The sequence below is a fragment of the Pogona vitticeps genome, chromosome 1 (assembly GCF_051106095.1).
Source record: "Pogona vitticeps strain Pit_001003342236 chromosome 1, PviZW2.1, whole genome shotgun sequence".
Taxonomy (NCBI): Eukaryota; Metazoa; Chordata; class Lepidosauria; order Squamata; family Agamidae; genus Pogona; species Pogona vitticeps.
The window spans coordinates 342,321,409-342,344,471 of record NC_135783.1 but is presented as its reverse complement, the minus strand read 5'-3'; the positions used below and the strand labels follow the sequence as shown (position 1 = coordinate 342,344,471).

The 23,063-nt window shown below is 44.5% G+C and overlaps 1 protein-coding gene across 3 annotated transcripts in view; it reads right to left on the bottom strand.

Moving 5' to 3' along the window:
• The window catches only part of KIF26A (kinesin family member 26A), a 228,826-nt gene that overhangs the window by 60,372 nt on the left and 145,391 nt on the right, over positions 1–23,063 (bottom strand). For all 3 annotated transcript variants that reach the window (XM_078383833.1, XM_078383832.1, XM_078383831.1), the window contains exon 5: positions 1,328–1,511. In XM_078383833.1, coding sequence (XP_078239959.1) covers positions 1,328–1,511 — 184 coding nt within the window. The remainder of the gene's footprint in view (positions 1–1,327; positions 1,512–23,063) is intronic.

Below are 23,063 nucleotides of genomic sequence, written 5' to 3'. Positions count from 1 at the left end.
GGTGTTGTTCACATACCTGAACGGGTTGGAGTCATCCCCCCATGATCTGTTGTTAACACCTAAGAATACTCTAAATCACATTCATCCCTGAAGCACCAACCATGAGATCAGAGTTTCACTGATCCTGGAGGAATCCAGGGAATTATCTAGACCAGCCCATACAGTAAGGCTATCTGTCAGCTTACACTTTCTTGAAGGGTTTGGTAATTATAACAATGGACAGAATCCTGTTAGTTACACATGCTATAGTTAGCCAACACAACAAGCAATGTTCCCTCTAATTTTCCGGAGCACTGCATGGCATCTCCATCACCTGCACGTGGAGTTCTGGCTATGACCAGAAGCAAATGGACAGAAACACTGGGTCGGCTGCATGCACCTGATGCAGCACTGTGCACCCATACAGCTTAGAAGGAACATTGGCCACAAGTTATGAAGTCAACACAGGCATTTGCTACTACATGCCCATGACAATTCGCCATTAAATCTACGCTGCAAGAGTTGTACTGTTGTAACGATGTAATAAGATTCTGGCCCAGTGAGTCAAAATCCCAAGTCAACTGCCTGAAAAATGTGCTTGTCTCATTCACACATGTGAGAATAAAACAACCACACCTTTGCCCCCTCACCTATAAATTTAAGCTGGTATTAAGAAGAGTCCTCACATATTTGAAAAAGGGCTTGTTTGCTTTTCTGTTCAAATGCTGCAAAATTATGATAGCTGCTGTCTTCTTCCCTGAAGGGATAGGAACTCAATTTGCGGGACTTGCTATCAAGTCGGACCGGTGACCTGACTCAACTCCACTTGGGTGTTTTGTGTTTTTTTACAATGACTTGGATTTAACTCTCAACTCAGAACCCACCCCTTGCCTCCCTTTTATCCTAGGGAAAAAAACTTGTTTTTACTAGAGACTCAGACTTAGGCCTTGGAACTCAGGACACGATGCCAAAGACTCTGACTTGGGACTTGATGCCAAAGACTTGGACTTGAGACTTGATGCCTAAGACTCGGACTTGGGACTTGATGCCAAAGACTTGGACTCATACTTGAGACTCAGACTCAAACACTTGCCAACATTCCTGGTTCCCTGGACTTCTAAAAATAAGAAGCATTTGTTGGGTTGCGTGTGTATTTTTCAGAAAAGGAAGGAGCAAAAAGTGGGGTGTGTGTGATGTCATCATCCCTGCCAATCAAAACATCCTACAGATCCTAGCTCTCCTACAGCACTGATATCCTGTCTCAGTGAAGAATAGCTCTTACACATTTCTACTGAAATTTTTACAGCCACAGTGCAGGCAAACTAAGAGATGAGAGATCTCCAAATACCTTTCCGATCCCCGGGTTGTCTTTGACTTTTGACACAGCTCTCAAAAGGCATGGTGGTGCTGACGGAGGACACGTCTGCAGGATGCCGCTGAAATTGGTAGGATAGATGGAGAAATCGCGAGATGGCAGCAAAGGTCCATGGTGTTTCTTTCTCTTCGAGGACAAGTTAAGTTTCTGGGCAGCCCTGAACAACATAAGATCAAGGTGGAAAAGGACACAGTTATTATCCACGAGGAGCAATTCCAACACATTCAGCAGAGCATTTTTAAGAAATCAAGCCATTTCATCCTATAATCAAATTTCAGGAGACGCTACTGAGAGGAGACCAATAGAAGGAAGGAGGGCCAAAATATAACTGGCAAGATACACACACCATTTTCTTCCCCTGGCAGAATTTCAATTATGATCTAACCTTAATAGGAAGGAGAAGTTTGGCAAGACTTTAAAAGAAGAATCAAAGGTTGCCAAAACCTTAAGTCATATAATGCTGAACTCATCCTGTTATTATGCCTAAATCCAGATGGATTTTGCTGCCACTAACATTTACATAGAGATTAATATTCTGAAGAGACAAAGAGAAAATGACTTGCGGTCCTTTGGATTGCAGGGCTGAGGTAAAAGGTAAAGGTTCCCCTTGACATTTAGTCCAGTCTTGTCCGACTCTAGGGGGCGGTGCTCATCCCCATCTCCAAGTCGTAGAGCCAGTGTTTCTCCAAAGACAGTTTCCATGGTCACGTGACCAGCGTGACTAGATACGGGACGTCGTTACCTTCCCATCGTGGGGGTACCTATTTATCTACTCGCATTTGCATGCTTTTGAACTGCTAGGTTGGCAGGAGCTGGGACAAGCGATGGGAGCTCACTCTGTTGCGTGGATTTGATCTTACGATGGCTGGTCTTCTGACCTTGCAGCACAGAGGCTTCTGCAGCTAGGTGCAAAAGCAAAAGGACTACTGATAAAGGGCTTTTATCCGCACTAAGAAAGAGCTTTTTTAAGGGTTGAAATTAGACTGCCACAGTAGCCAACTTGAAGTTAAGCAGCTCCCGTTTTTACAAGGTGGTCAGATTTCTCATTAGTATATCATCCTGTCACATAAAAGGAGGCACTGTATTTCCAGTGGGGTGTAAAAACTCTCAATAGGACTTGGGAAATGCAGCTTCACCCACCCCCACTGAGCCATAACATTTACCTGGTGACCTCGGATCAATCCCAGTTTCTCAGCCTGACCTACTTCACAAGGTTGCTGAGAGGATAATGGAGACAGGGAACAGGGAGGAGCAGCTGCGTGACATTGAATTTGTTGGTTGGATGGTGGGAATACATTTAATTATTAAATAAATAAAAGGGGAGACCCAGTAATACTGCTTTTAAAAGATTCTATTTTCTTGCTCCCTAAGAAAAGTGCACTGGAACAGTTTTTACCTCGCTACCCCTTTCTAATCACCCTTTATATATATTTGTACTAGCAAAAATGTTGGGGTTCCCTCCAGTCTCCTGATACACCATGACAAAGAACCCTTGTTTCTTTAAAAGAAAAAGAAAACTAGCAGAACAAGGTGCAGGGGCCATGTGCCTTCATTAATAGAACTATGCCTCCTGGAGCATGATTCTCCAGATTTTAACCAAAAACATGAGTGGGGGTGTGTTAGTTCTGGAGGCACATAAAAACAAGTGAGGGCCATATGTGGCTTATAAGTCACCTGCAGACCAGCCCTGTTCTACTGCCTGGATAGTCCTGTTTTGACTACACCAAAAATAGCACTCATCCTGATCGCTAGGAAGTAGAGGAGGTGACTGTAAAATAATTGATCCCAGAACTTATTTGCTTTCCCTTTTCCCCTTCCCCCTTTTTCCCAATTTCCATCATATATACGAAGTTGCATTTAATTTTTTAAAAATATGAGAGGAAAAGGTGCTATATAAATACTTTCAAGCAAGCGAGCAAGCATGCATTCTTGACATCAATAAACATGATCCTCAGTGCATTCTACTGAGAAGTAGTGGAACATTTGCCCATGAGAAAATTTGTAGATAACCTTTGCTTGGCGACCGCTTTTTGGCACAAAGGAAGATAGAGGAAGTCCAAAAGCAAGACAGTGGCATGACATAAGGGCCACAGCACAGAGATCCATTTTAATAGCACTGTTCAATTTGCATAACGTTTACTAAACGTACTTGACAATTGGCAAAAGAGTGGCTTGCAGTTTTGGAATGCTGGGGACACATTTTTGGTCCTCTTTTGCGGCATTTGCTTCTACTGGCCAAACAGTCGGCCCTGAAATGTTCTCCACTTTATATATGATCCTATATTTTTGATAAATAGGCAGAATTACACATATTTTGGCTTCCATTATGTGCTGTTCCCTGGAAAAGACCCTGATGTTGGGGAACCGTGTAGGCAAGAGGAGAAGGGGATGTCAGAGGACGAGATGGTTGGACAATGTCATCGAAGCGACCTACATGAATTTCACCAAACTGTGGGAGGCAGTGGAAGACAGGAGGGCCTGGCATGCTCTGGTCCATGGGATCACAAAGAGTCAGACATGACTTAATGACTAAACAACAACAACAATGTGCTGTAACATGGAAAGAACAAACAGGGAGAATGCTTTCACAGCTCTATGAAGGGCTACACAGAATCTTGATAGATTAATGATGGCTTCAATGCAGTCTGCAGTTGGAGTCCCCCTGGGAGAAATATATAAAAAGAGGAAAGGATGCCAAGATTGAATTTATACATTCAGTGTTTATTCAGACACCCAGGCCGAGTGTTAATAGCTAGATTTGCTTCACATACGCAAGGGGATCAAGTAACCGAAGATGTAGGTCAAGCATACTACAAAGGTGTTTGATCAGATATAAAAAGCAAGACCACAATCCAACTCAAATCTAGACACACTTCAACCCATTGGAACTCAATAGCCTCGAATGCATCAAAACCCCTGACGATGGAAGCCCAAGTTTTAAGCTTAAACTGCTAAAATCCATAGTAAAATCCACTATGGCATTCAGCTTGACAGGTGTGTTTAAAAAGAGGAGGGGTGTTCCAATCAAGCAACCAAGTTCTTCGTTTTGAACTGAAATTGCGATGGCCACTCCAAAAGGCTCGACAAATGCATTTGCACAAGAGTGTATGACTCTGATTTTGCAGGGATCATGAGTCCGCTTAGGGTTTGACTCTGAACTTTAGATAGGATACCCAGCATGCTGAATTCTGTCTTCAAAAAGGTTCAGCACTTTGGATATCTCTGTTAGTGTTCAGACTATAACCCAGAGCAAGAGTCACCACCACCTACTAAACATGAGTTACCAACCACTTGCTTAGCAGAGCATCTCTTCCATGTGTTCATGGTCCAGTTCAATCCCCAGAATCTCTTAGTAGGTCTGGTGATGACACCTGTCTGAAATCCTATTGAGTTGCTACTGATCACTAAGCTTGATGGAACAGTGGGTTCCCTCCCCCCAATAATTACATGCCATCCCAAGCTGAAATTCTAAAGTTTTCAGACACAAGCCTCCTTCATGACTGAGCAATCATAATTGCAAATGAAGTCTGTGCCTAGTTCTCAATGAAGTAACCACAAAACAAAGCCATCACAAACTACAGGAGGTCAGAAAAGACCTGTTGTGACTACCAGATATCTTCCAGCACTTAAGGAATGCCTACTTCTAATGACATGCTACCTGGGGCACACAGTTTGTCACTGACTCTATATAAGCCATCACCTTATATCACTTAATATACTACATTTCTAGCATGGATATCTGGAATGTGTTTTGTTGTAAACCGACCAGAGTGGCCTTTGAAGCTATATGGGTACAATGAATGAATGAATGAATGAATGAATGAATGAATGAATGAATGAATGAATGAATGAATGAATGAATGAATGAATGAATGAATGAATGTGACAAACAGGTGATTGCTAACACTGATATCATACAATGACACATATCTAACAACTTCGGAGAGGCCGTGGCTTCATTTCCCCAGTAAATTCACAGGAAATTATCATGATAAGTGATTTCCACCATCCAGACGCTTGAGCGTTGCCTGCTTGCAGTACTGGAATGGACCACGGCTAACAGGCTTAACTGAACCCGGACAAAACAGAGATTTTGCTCCTGGGGGGGACCTCTGATAGGTAGGGGGAGATGGTCCCTAGGTTGGATGGTACTCCCCTCCAGTTTAGAGACCAAGTGTGCAAGTCGGACATTCTTCTGGACCCAGCTCTTTCTTGAGAGTCCCAGATTGCAGCCGTGTCCTTTAACCAGCTTAGGCTAATCAACCAACTTCACCCCTACCTAGATGAGGACTCCCTCAGGACTCTGGTGCAGGCCCTGGTTACCTTCCACATTAACTACTGAAATGCTCTCTATGTGGTGCTCCTCTTGAACCTGATCCGGAGACTTCAGCGGGTCTAGAATGCAGCAGCCAGACTGGTAGTGGGTGCAATTAAATTTGACCACATCACTCTTGTTCTGGCCTGCCTCCCGGCAGGTTCAAGACTTTGACACTCATATACAAAGCTCTCCACAGTTTGGGCCCACATTTTACTTGTTGGCGCATCTTTCCAACATCTGCCTGACCTGCAAGGTCATTCCAGTTGAGGCTCCTAGGGATGGCCACACAGAGGGAGGCCCATAAATCCTCTACAAGAGGTAGGGCTTCTTCATGGCAGCCCCAACTTTATGGAACCAGCTTCCAGAGAAGCTCCGTTTATCCCCCTCGCTGTTGTCATTTAGGAAGCAATTAACAACACTGCTTTTCAGGGAGGTTTTCCACACCAGCCCCAAATGACCACCTCCCCTCACCCTTTCTTCTTTCCACCCCTCTTTTCCTCCATCTGCTCTGGGCTTGTATGATTATTCAGTGCCATCTGGTTTTGTATGTTTTTAGGATTATTATTATTATTATTATTATTATTATTATTATTATTATTATTATTATTATTATTATTATTATTATTATTATTATTATTATTATTATTATTATTATTATTATTATTATTATTATTATTATTATTATTATTATTATTATTGTTGTTGTTGTTGTTGTTGTTGTTGTTGTTGTTGTTGTTGTTTATTTATTTATTTATTTATTTATTTATTTATTTATTTATTTATTTTACAGTCAAACAATAATACAATAAAATATAAATAGAAAGTTCTAAGTGATAAAACACTACATTACAACCCACAATGTGCAACAAGGAACAGTAAAGAAGAAAGGGGTGTCAGGAGTTATTTGATGGGAAGGCCTTCCGAAACATCCATGTCTTTAATTCCTTCTTAAAGGTACCCAGCGAGGGAGCCCCACGAATCTCAGGAGGTAGATTGTTCCAGAGGCTGTTTTTAATGTTTCTATTTTTATTTTTGTGTTCTATTTTATGTGTTGTAAATCACCCTGAGTAATTGGAGCAGGATACGAATTGAATGCATGCATGAATTAATAACGCAGTCCTTATCACCAGCATACCATATCACTTATTAAATGGGAAAATAAGAGGCCCTGTGCACAGAGCTCCCTGTGAGAGCACGCTTGTGGACAAACGCACACAGATGGAAACGCCACAAATATGGGCCTGTGAAGAGCAGACTGGAGTGCAATTCCAATGGCCACGGGGCCACTCTGGTACCTCTTAAATCCACCTGGGGCCTCACTTCTCACAGGTGCCACATTTCTCCCCTTTAAAATACCTCATTTAGAAGTGGCACTACAGTCTCCTATCTCCACTTGTAATCAAAGTATTAGGGGGACATGCCTTGTTTTAAGGCAGGGGCAGGGAAGTGCAATCCATGGGCTACAAGCAGCCATCTTGGATCTGGAGTGGCACCCCTCAATTCCCTAAACCCTCCCTGAGGAAAATAAATGTGCCTCAAAAATGTCAAATTGTGCCACCTGAAGCTTCCGTCTGCCATCTCCTTCTAATTTCAATCCTGGTTAATCAAAATCGGAAACTGGACCTTTAAAAGGGCATACAATCTTTCAAGTTCTAGAGGAAAACAGATATACACCCTGTACCCCCCAGATGTTTCCCTCACCACTTTCAAAGGAAATAGCCTTTCATTTCTTTTTGTTTAGTTTTGCTTTGTTTAGCACAGTAGAAAGCTTGGCAGTCAGTATTCAGGGTCGTGGGACCTGAATGACAATGTAGAAATGTTTGAGGGGAAAACATGTGTAGACCAAAGTTCATCTAATACAGCATCAGGTCTCTGCTACTGGCCTACCAGATGCATCTGAAAAGCTTATAAACACAGTATGAAGATTACAAATGCCCTTTTTTTGGTACTACCAAGCAACTGATAGTGGCATATGCTGGTGTCTGGTACTCTGAACCTGGAAGTTCCCTTTAGTTATCATGACTGATAATGACGACAGAGATGTGTCATTAAGTTGATTATGATTTATAGCAACCCTTTCCAGGGTTTTCAAGGCAGAGAATACTCAGAAGTGGTTTACCATTCTCTTCTTCTGGGATGCTCTGAGTCCGGACACTTTGCCCAAGGTTACCGATGCTGGCCCTTCTCCTGAGAGGCACAGCTGGGAATCAAACTCCCAATCTCTGATTCCACAGCTAGATGCCACTGAGCTATCCAGCCAGCAGTTAAAATGACTGATAGTCAACAAATAGATCTAACCTCTGGTGATAATTTGTGCAGTCCATTTGTCCATTTGTGGCAGGAGATTAGGAATATTGCATGGCTGACAGATTCCTTGTTGAGTCATCTCAATGGGTCTCAAATGAAAAAAAAAACACCAAAAACTATGAGGACAAGGATTTGTGTGCATATTCTTCACACCTTAGAAGGATCTGGTGATGCTTTTCTAGAGGGCACTGGGCAGTGACAATTTCTAGCAACAGCAAATTCAGGAGACACAAGTATTCTTTGACAGAATTGAGAGGGAGGACACAAATAAATAAAATGCAGTGATCAAAGCTCAGGATTACTCCTTACCGTAGGCTCTTGGATAGCTTCAGGAAAGCCAAAAGCAAAACTATTTATACATCAAACAGAAGCCAGCTGAACCCTTGGCCTTTTAAGAGGCCAAATGTTGAGTTTGGGACCAATTATCAAAGAGAGAAAACCACAGCTTTCACCACAGGCACGCACTACCTCCTGATGCAAAAGGAGCAGCTGTTATCTTGAAGGCCTTCCTTGAAGGAATTAAGAAGGATCTGCTGTAACCCAGACTAGCATGGCACTGTGCCTGAAACAGCAAAGAAGAATCCTTTTTTAATTTATGTATGCTTTTTTCTTTTTGCCCCGAGAGGCCAGAAAATCTAAAATATTCTAAGTGCCACAGTCATACGGTATAAGCATGGAAGTACTTGATTCCTTGGCCGGGGGGGGGAGAAATTGTACAGGTGTGGGTGAAGTTTTTTTGTTTCCCTTGTAATGCCTCGGAGTTCAGAGTGAGAAAACCTCCATTGGCTTTGCCTTTCACTACCAATGAAGCCCAGTGTCAGCTTGAGGAGTAAGGAGAAAGCTGACTGCCAGAGCTTGAAAGCACTATTATTATTTTTTGGGCCAAGAATCCCACAAAATGGCTACCACAGTCACATGTTTTTCAGCAGACAAAATGGCCAAGAACAAGAATGGGAGAACTGTCTCACTCTGCCTCATGTCAGGGCCAGCCCTATCCTGCTAGTATCCCATGGATGACTGCCTTCATGAGAAACATCTGCTCCATGAATTTGCCCAATCACCCTTTAAAGCCATCGAAACCGCCAGCGTTCACCACAAGTATCTTCTTTATCTGGAAGTTTACAGGAGCCTTTGTGGAAGAGAAAGGGCTGTAATTCAGTGCTAGAGAATACCTTTTGCATGCAAAATTTCCCTGATACTCTCCCCACCATCTCCAGGTTCAGTGAAGAGAACAATCCTGCCTGAACCCCTGGAGAAATGATACCATAAGGCTGGTGATACTTCTGTCACGGAGGGCAGTGAATCCACTCTAGCTTTGATCCTGAACTTTAAAGGAGCTGCTGGCCCTATTTTGACAGTAGCCCCCAGGGCCTTGAAACCTTCCAGTAAAGTATGGACTGAAACCCAGGGTGAATACTCTATCTGACCAAAAAATAAAGTAGCCATTGGTCTCCATTGGTGAATTGCACCAGGAAGAGCCTAGTGCTCCAGATGTTTCTCAAAGACAAATCTCATTGCTTCTGACCACTGGCCCTGCTGACTGGGGCTCAATGGAAGTTAGTGCTCAGCAACATATGGCAGGCAAGAGATTCCTCACCACTGATGGAGAGAACACTGAGTGAGGTGGTACCGTTTCTGTTCGTAAAAATGGTTAACATTTGTACCAAATGCTTCTGAGAAACCGCACGGCTCCCACCTCCGATTTTGAAGTCACCATTGGTATATTTCAAAGGGGGAAAGCCCATGGCTGCTTAGTCACTCATGCAATGGATGCATGTAATTAGTTCTCATTGTCTGAGGTTGGCAAAGTTGCTCCTTTGGGCCGGAACTACAAGATTCTGGGAGTTGTTTATCTGAAAAAAACAAAAATCTCTTCTCTCAGCTTTCTCATCATTCAAAACCTGGCTACATCTTCAGATTCTATGAGCAGGGTTAGGAAGTACCTCACTCTTGAATCTATGAAGAGCTGGAGTCAAGCATCACATCAATGTCATAGATGGATCACTTATCTGATTCACTGTCAAGGAACCACCCACATCCTTATAAATTTTGATATATATGCCCTATTACTTTCCTTATGTTTACGTACCTAGCCTTCTAAATAGAGATATGCACAAACTTTGCTTTGGGGTTCGTACCAGTGCATACACACATTCCCTTTCACTGCCTCCCCGGCTGGTTCCCACACACACACAGGCAGGCAGGCAGGCAGGCAGGCGGGAAGGAGGGAGGGAGGGAGGGAGGGAGGGAAGGAGGGAAGGAGGGAAGGAAGGAAGGAAGGAAGGAAGGAAGGAAGGAAGGAAGGAAGGAAGGAAGGAAGGAAGGAAGGAAGGAAGGAAGGAAGGAAGGAAGGAAGGAAGGAAGGAAGGAAGGAAGGAAGGAAGGAAGGAAGGAAGGAAACCTAAGCCAGAGGCATCACCAGTTTGTGAGTCTCCTCATTCCCAGTAAATGCTTCTGAAATGCCACTGCATATTATTTCCCCTTCCAACTGTCTGCATTTTGCTTAACTCTTTTCATCTCTAATAGATGTTGCCTTTTAAGATGCTCCAGAGAGTTCTTTGCTCATTGTTAGGTGTCACAGCAGAAAATAAAAATTAATATATAGCACATGGAGGACCTCTCAAATATCAGGTGACAAGGGACGGGTCTCTAACTTGCTCTTTCCTCTACAGAATGTACAGATTGCCTGGGATAGCTGGTGCCATTGCACAGAGAGAAACGAGGCATGCAGAAACTCTGGGAAAGCCAATTAGCTAACAGAGAACAAAACAAGAAAACATCAAAGCAGCCTAACGTATTTAAAATATATTCCAGGGCTGCAAAAAGTGGTTCTCAGAAATATTATTTTCTTGGACCACAACTGCCAGAATCCCCATGTAGCGCAGTGGCTGAAGACTGGTAGTCCAATAGCCACATTTCCAAGCTGTAAGGAAAAGTGTGTGTGTGTGTGTGTGTGTGTTTTAAAATACAGATTTCCGCAACCAGCATACATTAGCAACACGATAGGACCTCGGCATGCTTAAAAGAGGCAACAGTAAGATCACTGTTTAAAAAGCGCTCCTTGAATCCCAGAATACTAAACAATCACCAACCAGTTTCTAATACAGTGGACCCTCTACTTCCAGAATTATTCCGTATTGGAACGGTGGCTGCAGGTCAAAAAGTCTGTAGGTCAAGTCTCCATTGACCTACAATGCACTGAAAACCAATTAATCCCGTAACCAGCCATTTTTGTTCCATTTTGGGTTTTCCTGGTCTGTACGTCAATTCTCCGGCTGCAAGTCGAACCTAAATTTTGCGGCCAGAGAAGTCTGTAACTCAAAAAGTCTGTAAGTCGAGCCATCTGTAAGTCGAGGGTCCACTGTATCCCATTCTTGGGCAAGGTGCTAGAACACGTCATAGCTTCACAACTCCAGGGATTCTTGAATGAGACCGATTATCTAGATCAATTTCAATCTGGCTGAAGGCCTGGATTGTGGGACGGAAATTGTTTTGGTCACTTGCTATTTGTGTAATTTTTTTAGCGGTTCCATAAAAAGTCTTGCCTACTCTTGCATTTGTGTAATCTTCAGGATATGCATGATCCCTTTCCTGGTTCTTTCACTACTTCAGTAACTGAAACAAACCTGAACATTCTTCTGCCGTAACAGATTTCTAACTCCCTTTCAAGAGGAAGGGTCTGTAACTAGGCATCATTGCTATAAACAACATAGTAAATACTCTTCTCCTTTTGCTAAAGTTTGTACAACAAATCTGTACCTTAAAAACATATACACACAAAAGAGATAAAAAAACGTGATTGAACTTTTATGCCTTAGGGTTGCTTGTTCACCACAAGACAAACTACCAAAGCAGAAGCTTGTGTACCTTAATCTTTAGGTAAGCAAATCTGTCAACCCTTAAGCTAAAACTATATATCAGGTCCTAGGTCTGATATGGACTCTTTAATGGGGTATTGAAAATGCAGTTACTGAACAGTCAACAATGTTTACACACCCTGTTGAACGAACCAGCTGAGCTAAAGCAGGCAGAAGTACATCAACCTATGCTTGCTTCTTTGAGACCAAAAATAAAAAGGTTTACCTCGCTGTATTTTGAAAGGTGAACTAGTTGTACTATTATATAATATACAGGCTAATAGGGAAGCCGAACTTCAACCTATTTTTTGAAGTTCTAATAAGAAGTTTAGTTATTGCAGCATCTTCTCTTGTCCAAATACTAGACTAAACAGACCTTAGCATGTAACAAACGTTACGGTGCTATCCAAAACTCTTCAGAGAAGGGGTCTTTAATGAAACTTCTTACCCCTGGCAAAGTCATTTCAATGGGTGTAATTTTTGGTAATTAAAGACTTCCCTCTCCCATCCTGCAGCTTCCAATAGCTTCCTGATGATGGAAGTCATTCCATGGGAGCCTCAGGATCTTCAAGAGAGAAATCGGAAATGTTTTATTTCCAAAAAATGTGTGTCTGCCGTGCAACTGCCGTGTCTTTCATAGCATAAGTTACAGCAATAGGATTTCAGTCAGTAACTTCTCTTCCACTTACAATTTTTCGAGCCAGATTTCATGTTGTCCAATGCCACAAGTACATGCCTAGTACAAACTAGGTGGAATTTGAAGTGACTTCCATCATGTCACATGACGTAAGCCCACTGCAGTTTAATATGGCACCCAGTACACACTGTTTCAAACCACAGTAAGGTTTCCTCTGCAGCTAACCAGAGTGAGAGAGCCCTTCCTGCTCCATAAGATTTGCTCATCCAGCAGGCAGGTGGGCAGCAGCAGCCAAAGAGTGTGATGGCAACAGCAGAAGCAGAGATGAGGGTACCTTTGATGGCCAAGAAGACCACCACTAACAGTGCTCCCGGGACATTATAATAATTGCAAAATATTTGCATTTTATCCTTTTACAATGTTAATTAGTATATTTTTAATTAATTTCATTAATAGTTTTAAATACTATACAGTGGGGTCTTGACTTGAGAACTTAATCCGTATTGGAAGGCGGTTCTCAAGTCAAAAAGTCTGTAAGTCAAGTCTCCATTGACCTACAGTGCATTGAAAACCGATTAATCCCGTAACAGGCTGTTTTTGTTCCATTTTGGTTTTTTTCTGGTCTGTAAGTCAAATCTCAGTCTGCAAGTCAAACCTAAATTTTGCGGCCAGAGAAGTCTGTAACTCAAAAAGTCTGTAAGTCAAGCCGTCTGTAAGTCAAGGGTCCACTGTATATGTTTTTGTAAGTCAGTATGGGGAAGGATATGATAGAAAGAGAGGTAAATGGAGGGAAGAGAGAGATACAGCCATCGTGCATTCAGCCTAAAACTCAGGCACCAAAGTTCCTAGTTACAATTCTGCACTAGAATGTTAACCTTAGAGAGCATCAGTTCAGGTGGAAGCCCCTGAGTGTCACCCTCAGTGCAAATATGGGAAAGTGCCTATGTAAAAGCAAAGCAAACACTTGGGTAGTAGATGGATCAGACCGCAGGCATGGAGCGGACTAAAACTCATTCTCCAATCCTGATCTCATCTTGAGATTCTCTGCATAGCATCTATTTTATTTTATTTTAATTTTATTTTTGGATGAAGGTCACATTAATGAAAGGGCAACAATGGATGGCATTACTAACCTTTCTCTAACAAAGTCAACTCTGCAAAGAGAGCACCTGGCATTTTGCCTTGCTAAAGTGCAGAAAGGAAACGTATTTCCAACAAAAGTTTCCAACTGCTTCTTGTACAAAATTGTTTCCTTATATGAAATGACTCACAAAATGCATAACCGGCATGACGGAGACCGAAGTGACATTTTAAGTGATGCCTCATGTTGACTGAAGGCAATCTCCTACAAAAATGTTTCAAAGACACAGGATTCCACCATGTCCATTTTGAACTAAAATAAAATAAAACAAACAAGTATTTTTCTTGAGCAATACATATTGCTGGCTGTCAACCAGAGCTGTGAACTTCAAAGTTTGAGCAAAGAGGTGACACTCCTTAGGTTTGACTGGAAGATAGACATGCATATCACCCCATTACAAAAACACATTTGTATCGTTTGGGGGAGACATGTGTTTTATTCTGTCTATTTAAATTCTTATTTGAGAAGTAGCCCCCAGTTGTTCCAGAGAAAAGGAAGAAAACAAAAAAAAATGGATTAAACAATTCAGGAGAAGAATCACTGACCCCAACATCAGTCATTGGGACCAGCTTTCTTACAAAGTCAGAAATCAAGCATCTCTCACATATTACTACCCAACTGTTTTGTAAAACAAATAAACTCCTACTTTATATTCTGTCCTCTCACTCACTCCTGTGCTCTCTCTAGAGCTCCATTTCACCTCTCACCATTTATTTTCCAGGTTAAATATACTTTGGATGTCTTTAATAATCATATGTCATCAAGTCAGTTCTGCCTTACTCAGAATTGGTTTTGTTCATTCGCTTGATCGTTCAGTCGCGTCCGACTCTTTGTGACCCCATGGACCAGAGCACGCCAGGCCCTCCTATCTTCCACTGCCTCCCGGAGTTGGGTCAAATTCATGTTGGTAGCTTCGGTAACACTGCCCAGCCATCTCGTCCTCTATCATCCCCTTCTCCTCTTGCCTTCACACTTTCCCAACTTCAGGGTCTTTTCCAGGGAATCTTCTCTTCTCATGAGATGGCCAAAGTATTAGAGCCTCAGCTTCAGGATCTGTCCTTCCAGTGAGCACTCAGGGTTGATTTCCTTTAGAACTGATAGGTTTGTTTTCCTTGCAGTCCAGGGGATTCTCAAGAGCCTCCTCCAGCACCACAATTCAAAGGCATCAATTCTTCGGCGGTCTCCTTTCTTTATGGTCCAGCTCTCACTTCCATACATCGCTACTGGAAAAACCATAGCTCTGACTATTCGGACTTTTGTTGGCAAGGTGATGCCTTTGCTTTTTAAAATGCTGTCAAGGTTTGTCATCGCTTTCCTCCCAAGAAGCAGGCGTCTTTCAATTTCGTGGCTGCTGTCCCCATCTGCAGGGATCATGGATCCCAAGAAAGTAAAATCTGTCACTGCCTCCATATCTTCCCCTTCAATTTCCCAGGAGGTGATGGGACCAGTGGCCATGATCTTAGTTTTTTTGATGTTGAACTTCAGACCGTTTTTTGCACTCTCCTCTTTCACCCTCATTACAAGGTTCCTTAATTCCTCCTCAGTTTCTGACATCAGAGTGGTATCATCTGCATATCAGAGGTTGTTGATATTTCTTCCAGCAATCTTAATTCCGGCTTGGGATTCCGACTGTGAAGCTGCTCCATGGCTCCACAGGCTGGCTCTTCCCCTAGGAGGTACAGTGGGGGGAATTGAACTCCTTACCTTTGGCTCTGACTAAACCACTGGCTATCTAGCCAACTACTTGGATATCTTTACAATAGTACATACCCCCTATAACACATTGCATTGTGTAAAGTGGGTGAAACACACAAGGGCATCAATTCCAACATATGACGCTTTTGGGTAGCAAATATGTCAGTCAGACCTCACTTTTGGGGGAAATGTATTCTATTCTACCATTAAACAACTCAAACATATGAATAAATCGTATGAATGCATGTGTGTCTCACTTACTCCTTTGCTCTCTCACATAGATAAATACACAAGAGACCACTGGAAAAATCCTTTACTTTATTGTGATTTTTCTCCCAGTCTTTCATCACAGCACTGGAACATTTCGGACCAGCAGCCAAATGGCTTATGCAAGTGTACACTTGACTTATTATCTGATTTATAGTCTTTAATGGGCATTGACAGCAATAAACAATGAATCACAAACCATAGGTGTGCTAATATTCTAATTCTGCGTAGTAGGTAGCTTCAGAGACTCCTTCATGTTTACTATTTTTGGTCCAGAATGCAATGATACAATGCATTGTAAAAGACAGTTGCAGGAGACCATCCAAATCAATCACACTCAGGATTTTTACTGCACACTTCAATGGATAACCATACAAAACTTTCATAGGATTGCCCCAACCTTTGCAAATATTCAAGACAAAGGCATTAATGAAACACAACTTCAAGCAGATGTTTTAAAACCCTGTTTCCCAAGATACTCAGATCTTATATCCAGACACTATTTGCTCAAATTTCTCCTACTAGTCTAAACACCAACCATAAACGGATGTTTGAAGGTTCCTAAAGGCCAAGAAAATCAAATGCACCTAAGAAGCAAGCTCAATTAGAACAGTGGATCCCAAACATGGGTCCTCAGCTGTTTTTGTCCAAAATCCTGAATACTGGCTAGGCTGCCTAAGGCTTCTAGGAATTCTTGCTGAGAAACACCCCAGGTTCCAAGTTCGGGAACCACGGCATCAGTAACTATTAGAGGTGAGCACATTTTTGTTTGTTTTGGACTACAAGCTGTAGCACAAAATCACAAAGCTGCACACTTCTTGTATCTACACAGTTCCCAATCCCTGTCTTTTTTTTTCTCTCTCTCTCTCTCTTGACAAAGCTGGTGCAGGGGCTGGGGGACATTTGCCTGGGAATGCAGCAGACCAGCAGAGTATGTATGCTTGAACCTGTACCTATGGGATAATTTTCTTTTTCAGATTCATCTAGTTTGTTCCTTCTCCCCGAATCCCTGGTATGCTCCAAAAGCAGAACAGCAACCAAATGGGAGAGAAGAAGTCAGGGCTGTGGACTGGGGGAGGGGGGTGAGTGAGGGGAAAAGCAATGGCAAATCATCAGGCACAGGAATGGTGAACCATCATAGCAAATATGGGGTTCAGGACATATTCATCAGGATAATGTCTAGTGGCAGTAAAATCAATGGTAACGAGAAAGGAACTTTTTCCAAATCAGTGCCAGTGCCAGATTTCAGAAGGTTCTTTGGCAAGATGCCTCTATGAGATGGCCCGTTTCCCAACTGCTTTCATCACCTATACCTGTTCATTCATTTGCACTTTTCCTCTAACTTGCATCAGCATCATTGCCCAGTTATGCTGTTATGTGCCATCAAGTTAGAGATGACTTACACTGACTATAATAGGGCTTTTAAGCTAAGTGAGATGAGTGCAGGCACGCACGCGCGCACCCACGCACACACACACACACACACACACACACACGGGTTTCCATGACTTGAGTGGGGATTTGAACCTTCTGAGACCCAGTCCATCACTCTATCCACTACACCACATATTACGCAGAGGGAGAACAAAAAGCAAGTGGCAGACACTCTTCTATGCTCTCCTTATGGTTCTTGCTTGCAGCTTCAGGAAGATCAAGTGAATGCTTTCTTAAATGCTACACCCAAAAGGCACTCCTCTGTTTGAGGAGTGACATGGATGACATTTTCCTGATCTGGATCCATGGAAAGGAATCCCTAGAATAATCCCACCATGATTTCAATAACTTTCACCTAAACATCAACCTCACCCTGGAACAATCTGTGCAACAGATGCATTTTCTAGACACCACTGTGAAACAGCAGCGTCTACATTGGCTCAGGCATGTCGTGAGAATGGCTGATGGTCGGATTCCAAAGGATCTCCTATATGGAGAATTAGTGCAGGGGAAGCGCCCCAGAGGGAGACCACAGCTGTGATACAAGGATATCTGCAACTGGGATCTGAAGGCCTTAGGAATGGACCTCAAGAGATGGGAAACCTTGACATCTGAGTGTTCAGCCTGGAGGCAGGCAGTGCAGCATGGCCTCTCCCAATTTGAAGAGACCCTTGTTCAGCAGGCCGAGGCCAAGAGGCAGTCCTGAAACCAGCAAAATCAGGGAGCTGGACAGGGGACCGATTGGTTTTGTCTTCAGTGTGGAAGGGATTGTCAGTCTCGAATTGGCCTTCTCAGCCACACCAAATGTTGTTCCAAGACCTCCAGGGCATCTGTTTCATCCAGATGTGCTTGAAGCTGGTCAGCCACCACCCTCTCGACTACTTTGCTCATGAAAGTAATATTGACGATGGGTCTATAATTACCAATTTCGTCCACCGCCAAATTAGGTTTCTTTCTTATGGGCCTAATGAGTGTCTCCTTGAGGGCAGAGGGAAAAGTGGGGTTACTTACCTGTAACCAGGGTTCTTCAAGTGGTCATTCTGTGAATTCACACATAAAGGGTTAAGTCAGCGCCAGCGTCGGTCCCTTTCGGAATCTTCTAGAGCTCTGCAAAGGAAACATAGTTAAACATTACCCACACTGCGCATGCTCCGCCCGCCCAAACCTCAGTTCCATTTATCCGCCACAAAAAGAGTGGGTTCGCTAAGAACAGTGACGGAAGTGGGGAGGCAGGGCGGGCATGTGTGAATTCACAGAATGACCACTTGAAGAACCCTGGTTACAGGTAAGTAACCCCACTTTCTTCATCGTGGTCTTCTGTGAATGCACACATAAAGGGTGACTGACAAGCTAACTCACCGGCAGGCGGGCCGTCACTGTAGAGCGGAAGCCAATACAGCTCTCCCAAATCTGGTCTCTTTCTTAGCTCTCACGTCGAGCCGGTAATGTGTAATAAAAGTAGACGGCTGAGACCAGGTGGCAGTGCGGCAAATATCGGGAAGATCAATGCCGTGAAGAAGAGCAGTAGATGACGCAACAGCCCTCGTTGAGTGAGCGCGGAGGTGTTCAGGAGGTGTCAAATGATGAAGCTGGTAAGCTAAAGAGATTGTAGAAACAAGCCACCGAGACAGTGACGATGGAGAAGCTGGAAGGCCCTTCTTGTGTCCAAAGTAGCAAAGAAAAAGCCTGGGAGAAGAACGAAAGTCCTTGGTCCTGGAAACATAAAAGGCGAGGGCCCTCTTAACATCCAGTGTGTGGAGCATGCGTTCTATGTCCGATGTAGGAGAAGCAAACAGTGTAGGTAGCACAAGAGGTTGGTTGAGATGAAAAGCAGAGACCACTTTGGGTAAGAAAGAAATATCCGTGTGGAGAACAACTTTATCTGGAAAAAATTGGAGAAAAGGTTGATCAGCTCGGAGAGCAGCCAACTCACTGGCCCGACGAGCAGAGGTAATAGCAACTAAAAACAGCACCTTGAGAGACAACAGTTTTAAATCGCAGGTCGCCAAAGGTTCGAAGGGGGGTCGCATAAGGGACTGCAGTACCAAATGGAGAGACCATTGGGGAAGTGGAGGCCTCACTGGTGGGCGTAGATGTACAAGTCCCTTAAGGAATGCCTTCACAGTCGGATGTGAAAACAAACGCGAGGCCGGCGAGCCCCTAGGTTGGAAAGAAACAATGGCAGCTATATATACTTTCAGTGTAGATATAGACAACTTAAAGTCAAATAAGTAGCGTAGAAATTGCAGCAAAGTTGAGAGATCAACTGGGCAGGATGAGAGGCCACGAGATTGTGTGAACTTAAGAAAGCCCTTCCATTTATATGCGTAAAGCGAGGACGTGGAGTCCTTTCTGGACTTGTCGAGGACTTCTTTTATCTCGGGGATATCCTCCACGCTGCGAGATGGAGCGTCTGCAGATCCGGGTGGAATATGTTGCCCTTGTCCTGGGTAAGCAGGGCTGGAAAGACAGGGAGCCTCACCGAATCCAGTGACATTGACATCAATGTGGGAAACCACGGTTGTCTGGGCCAACGAGGCGCGACAAGGATCGCCTCTGATCTGTCTTGTTGAAGTTTCACTAGTGTTCTTTGTAGCAGAGGAAACGGGGGGAAGAGGTATAGGAGGCCCCTGGTCCACGGGATCATGAAGGCATCGCCTAGGGAGTGGGGGCCGAGTCCCGCCCTGGAGGCAAAAAGAGGGCATTTCGCGTTGACAGGTGAGGCAAAAAGATCGACTACAGGCGTACCCCACCGGCGGCACAGGTCTTGAAACACTTGCAGATTGAGCTCCCATTCGTGCATCTGCATAGTCCGACGACTGAGTTCGTCTGCTAGAGCATTGTCCTGTGTGGCTACATGGACCGCCACTAGAAATATGTGGTGACGGTAACACCATTCCCACAATGTCACTGTTAGGTATAGAAGAGACTGGGAATGCGTGCCTCCCTGTTTGTTGACATAGTACATGGTCGTGGTGTTGTCTGTGACTATCTGTACAGCACGACCATGTACTATCGGGAAAAAAGATTTGAGAGCCTTGATAACAGCTATCATCTCCAAGTGATTGATGTGAAAATGCCGTTCTTGCGGTGACCAAAGCGCATGAACTCGATGCGGGCCGCAATGTGCCCCCCAGCCGGAGGGACTGGCATCTGTGGTGACCTGAACCGTGAGACGGAGAGGACGAAATGGACGCCCCACTTGTAGATGTGGTAGGAACGTCCACCACCTTAGCTGGCGCGCTAACTCTGGGGTGACTCTTAGCCGCCGCAGCTGATGATGGGCGAGAGGGTCGAACAGAGCTAGAAGCCATGACTGTAGTGACCTGAGTTTGAGACGGGCATGGGCGAGTCCCGGTGTTGTGGAGGACATTAAGCCCAGAAGATGTTGGGCGTGCAACGCTGTTACCGTTGCTCCCGGTTTGAACTTCCGTACTGCCCTTAGGATCTTCGTTATACGGTCCTGGGGAAGGAAAATGCGACCTTCTAGAGCATTTAAGGTTGCCCCTATGTAGTCTACGGTCTGAGAGGGGACGAGGTGAGATTTCTGGTAGTTTATTTGAAGACCTAAGTTCCGAAGTACATGAAGTGTGAATTTTGTGTCTTGCAGGGCTTTGCTTTTGGATGGAGAGACCACCAGCCAATCGTCGATGTAAGGGAAGACCTGGACCCCGTGGAGCCGCAGGTAAGCTGCCACAGGGGCCATGCACTTTGTAAATGTTCTGGGAGCTGTTGCCAGGCCGAATGGAAGGACCTGGTACTGATAAATGGTGTCCAGAAAGATGAACCGAAGGAATTTTCGGTGGCTGGGATGAATTGAAATGTGAAAGTACGCGTCCTTCAAGTCTATCACCACAAACCAGTCGTTTTGTTTCAGCAGGTGCATGATGGATTCTAGGGTGACCATGCGAAATCTGCGAGGACGAAGGTAAGTATTTAGAATTCGGAGGTCCATAATAGGTCGGATTCCGCCGCCTTTTTTGGGCACGGCGAAATATCTGGAGTAAAAACCGTTGCAAATGTCCTTTCTTGGAACTTTTTGGATGGCGTGCTTTTTTAGCAAAGATCGAACCTCTTCCTGCAAGAAAGGGTCGAAAGATGTATATTCTGCGTGACCTAAAGGTGGATATTCGGTAAACTCCAGACGGTAACCGGAATGAACGATGCCAAGGACCCAGGAGTCGGTTGTAACTGTGGACCAATTGGGAAGGTAAGAATGAAGTCTTGTGACGGCAGAGAGCGTTGGAGGGAACTGCAGGGAGTCAAAGGTACTGTTTATGTTTTTTAGCGGGTGGTTTGAAGGACTGACGACGATGAGAAGGCTGTCCGCGGTAGGTGGAAGTAGGAGTACTGCCCTGTGAGGACGTAGGCTGAGACTGAGGTTTAAATTGTCTAAAGGGTTGCGACTGACCAAATTGGTGAGGAGATCTTTTCCATTGGTACCTGGTAAATTTCGGCTGAGACTGAATGAAATAAGATTTAGCAGTCTTTTTGGCTTTGTGCAGATCTTCAAGGTGACTATCTGTCTTTTCATTAAACAGACCAGAGGCATCGAATGGCAAATCCTCAATTTTTGACTTCACATCGTCTAAAATATTTGCTGATCGAAGCCAGGCATGCCTGCGTAAGGTGACCGAAGAGACGAGGATACGAGCTGCTGCCTCGACGGAATGGCGAGTGGCGATCCTCTGATGCTTGGACACCGTTTGGGCCTCTTCAAAGGTGTTAAGATAGCCCTGCCGCACATCATCAGGCAACAGCTGTAATCCTGGGAGGAGTTTAAGCCACAGCTGTTTCTGGTAAGCACCTAAAGCCATTTGATAATTAGCGATGCGAAGTAGAAAGGAGACCAAAGAGTAGATCCGTCTCCCAATCATCTCTAACTTTTTACCTTCCTTATTGGTGGGGATGACATGCGAGCGTCCTGTAGGCTTTGAGCAGCTGGTCTCAACAATCAGAGAATTGGGAATGGGATGTTTCAAAAGGAATTTAGTGTCGTCTCCAATGATTTTATACATATTCTCAGTACGCCTTGGTAAGGGAATTGAAGATGATGGGCGATCCCATAGCTCTTTAATAATCTTGAGTAAAGAGGGCAAATAGGAGAGACTAGGAGGCGGAGTACGTTCCTTGGTGATGTCCCCAAAAATAAGGTCCTCCTCTGGAGGAGGGGGTTCATCCACTGGTAGTTTAAGGGTCTTTGCCAGTCTAGATAACATTTGAGAATATGAAGAGAAGTCCTCCGAGGGGGAGGGGTCGTGAGGATCACCAGTATCAGATTCGACCGTCTCCCCCACTGGCAATGGAATAGGTGTAGGCTGTGGAGGGAGGTCGTCATCGGAGCCCGACTGCTGTGATGAAAAGGGCTGGTCATCATCAGATGAGGATTCGTGGGCTCTTTTCCGAGGTCGATGCTCGACCCCGACGGTAGGAGCAGAAATCGCAGGCGCAGCCGAACCCGCTGATGGAAGCGGTGCGGGTAGGGTTGGTGGAGCAGGCGGCTTGGTAGGGAGTGGTACTGGCCGATGAATGTCGTCGACGTCGTGTTTACGACGATGTCTGCGACGACGGGGAGGAGTAGACCCGGAGGAGGAAAGGTAGACATATTTCACCCGTCGACGTCGATGGCGTCTATCAGAGGATGAAGACGACGACGACGAGAGAGAGGAAGAGTCGCGTCGTCGACGTCGACGATACTTCCTCCTGTGAGGGCTAGATGAAGACGGCTCCCCCGAGGAGGAACGACGTCGGCGGCGGGATTTTCGATGACGATCCTCTTTGTGAGCCGCTCGACGTCGATCCTTAGACAGGTGCTTCTTTTTCTCCGTTTTCTTGGCCGGAGGCGAACTCGCTCTCGACGGCGACGGAGAGATGGAATGAGCCATTGAAGCCCGCCCGGTGGAAACAGGGCTAAAAGGGGCTAGACCCAAGCTTGTGGTTGCAAGGACAAGCTGGCTTGGCGTAGGAGACTGTACGCCAAGGGGTAAAACAGGCTCAGGCTGTCGTGGAGGGAGTGAAGTTGTCGCCTCCGACACAGACTCTTTATCCCGGGA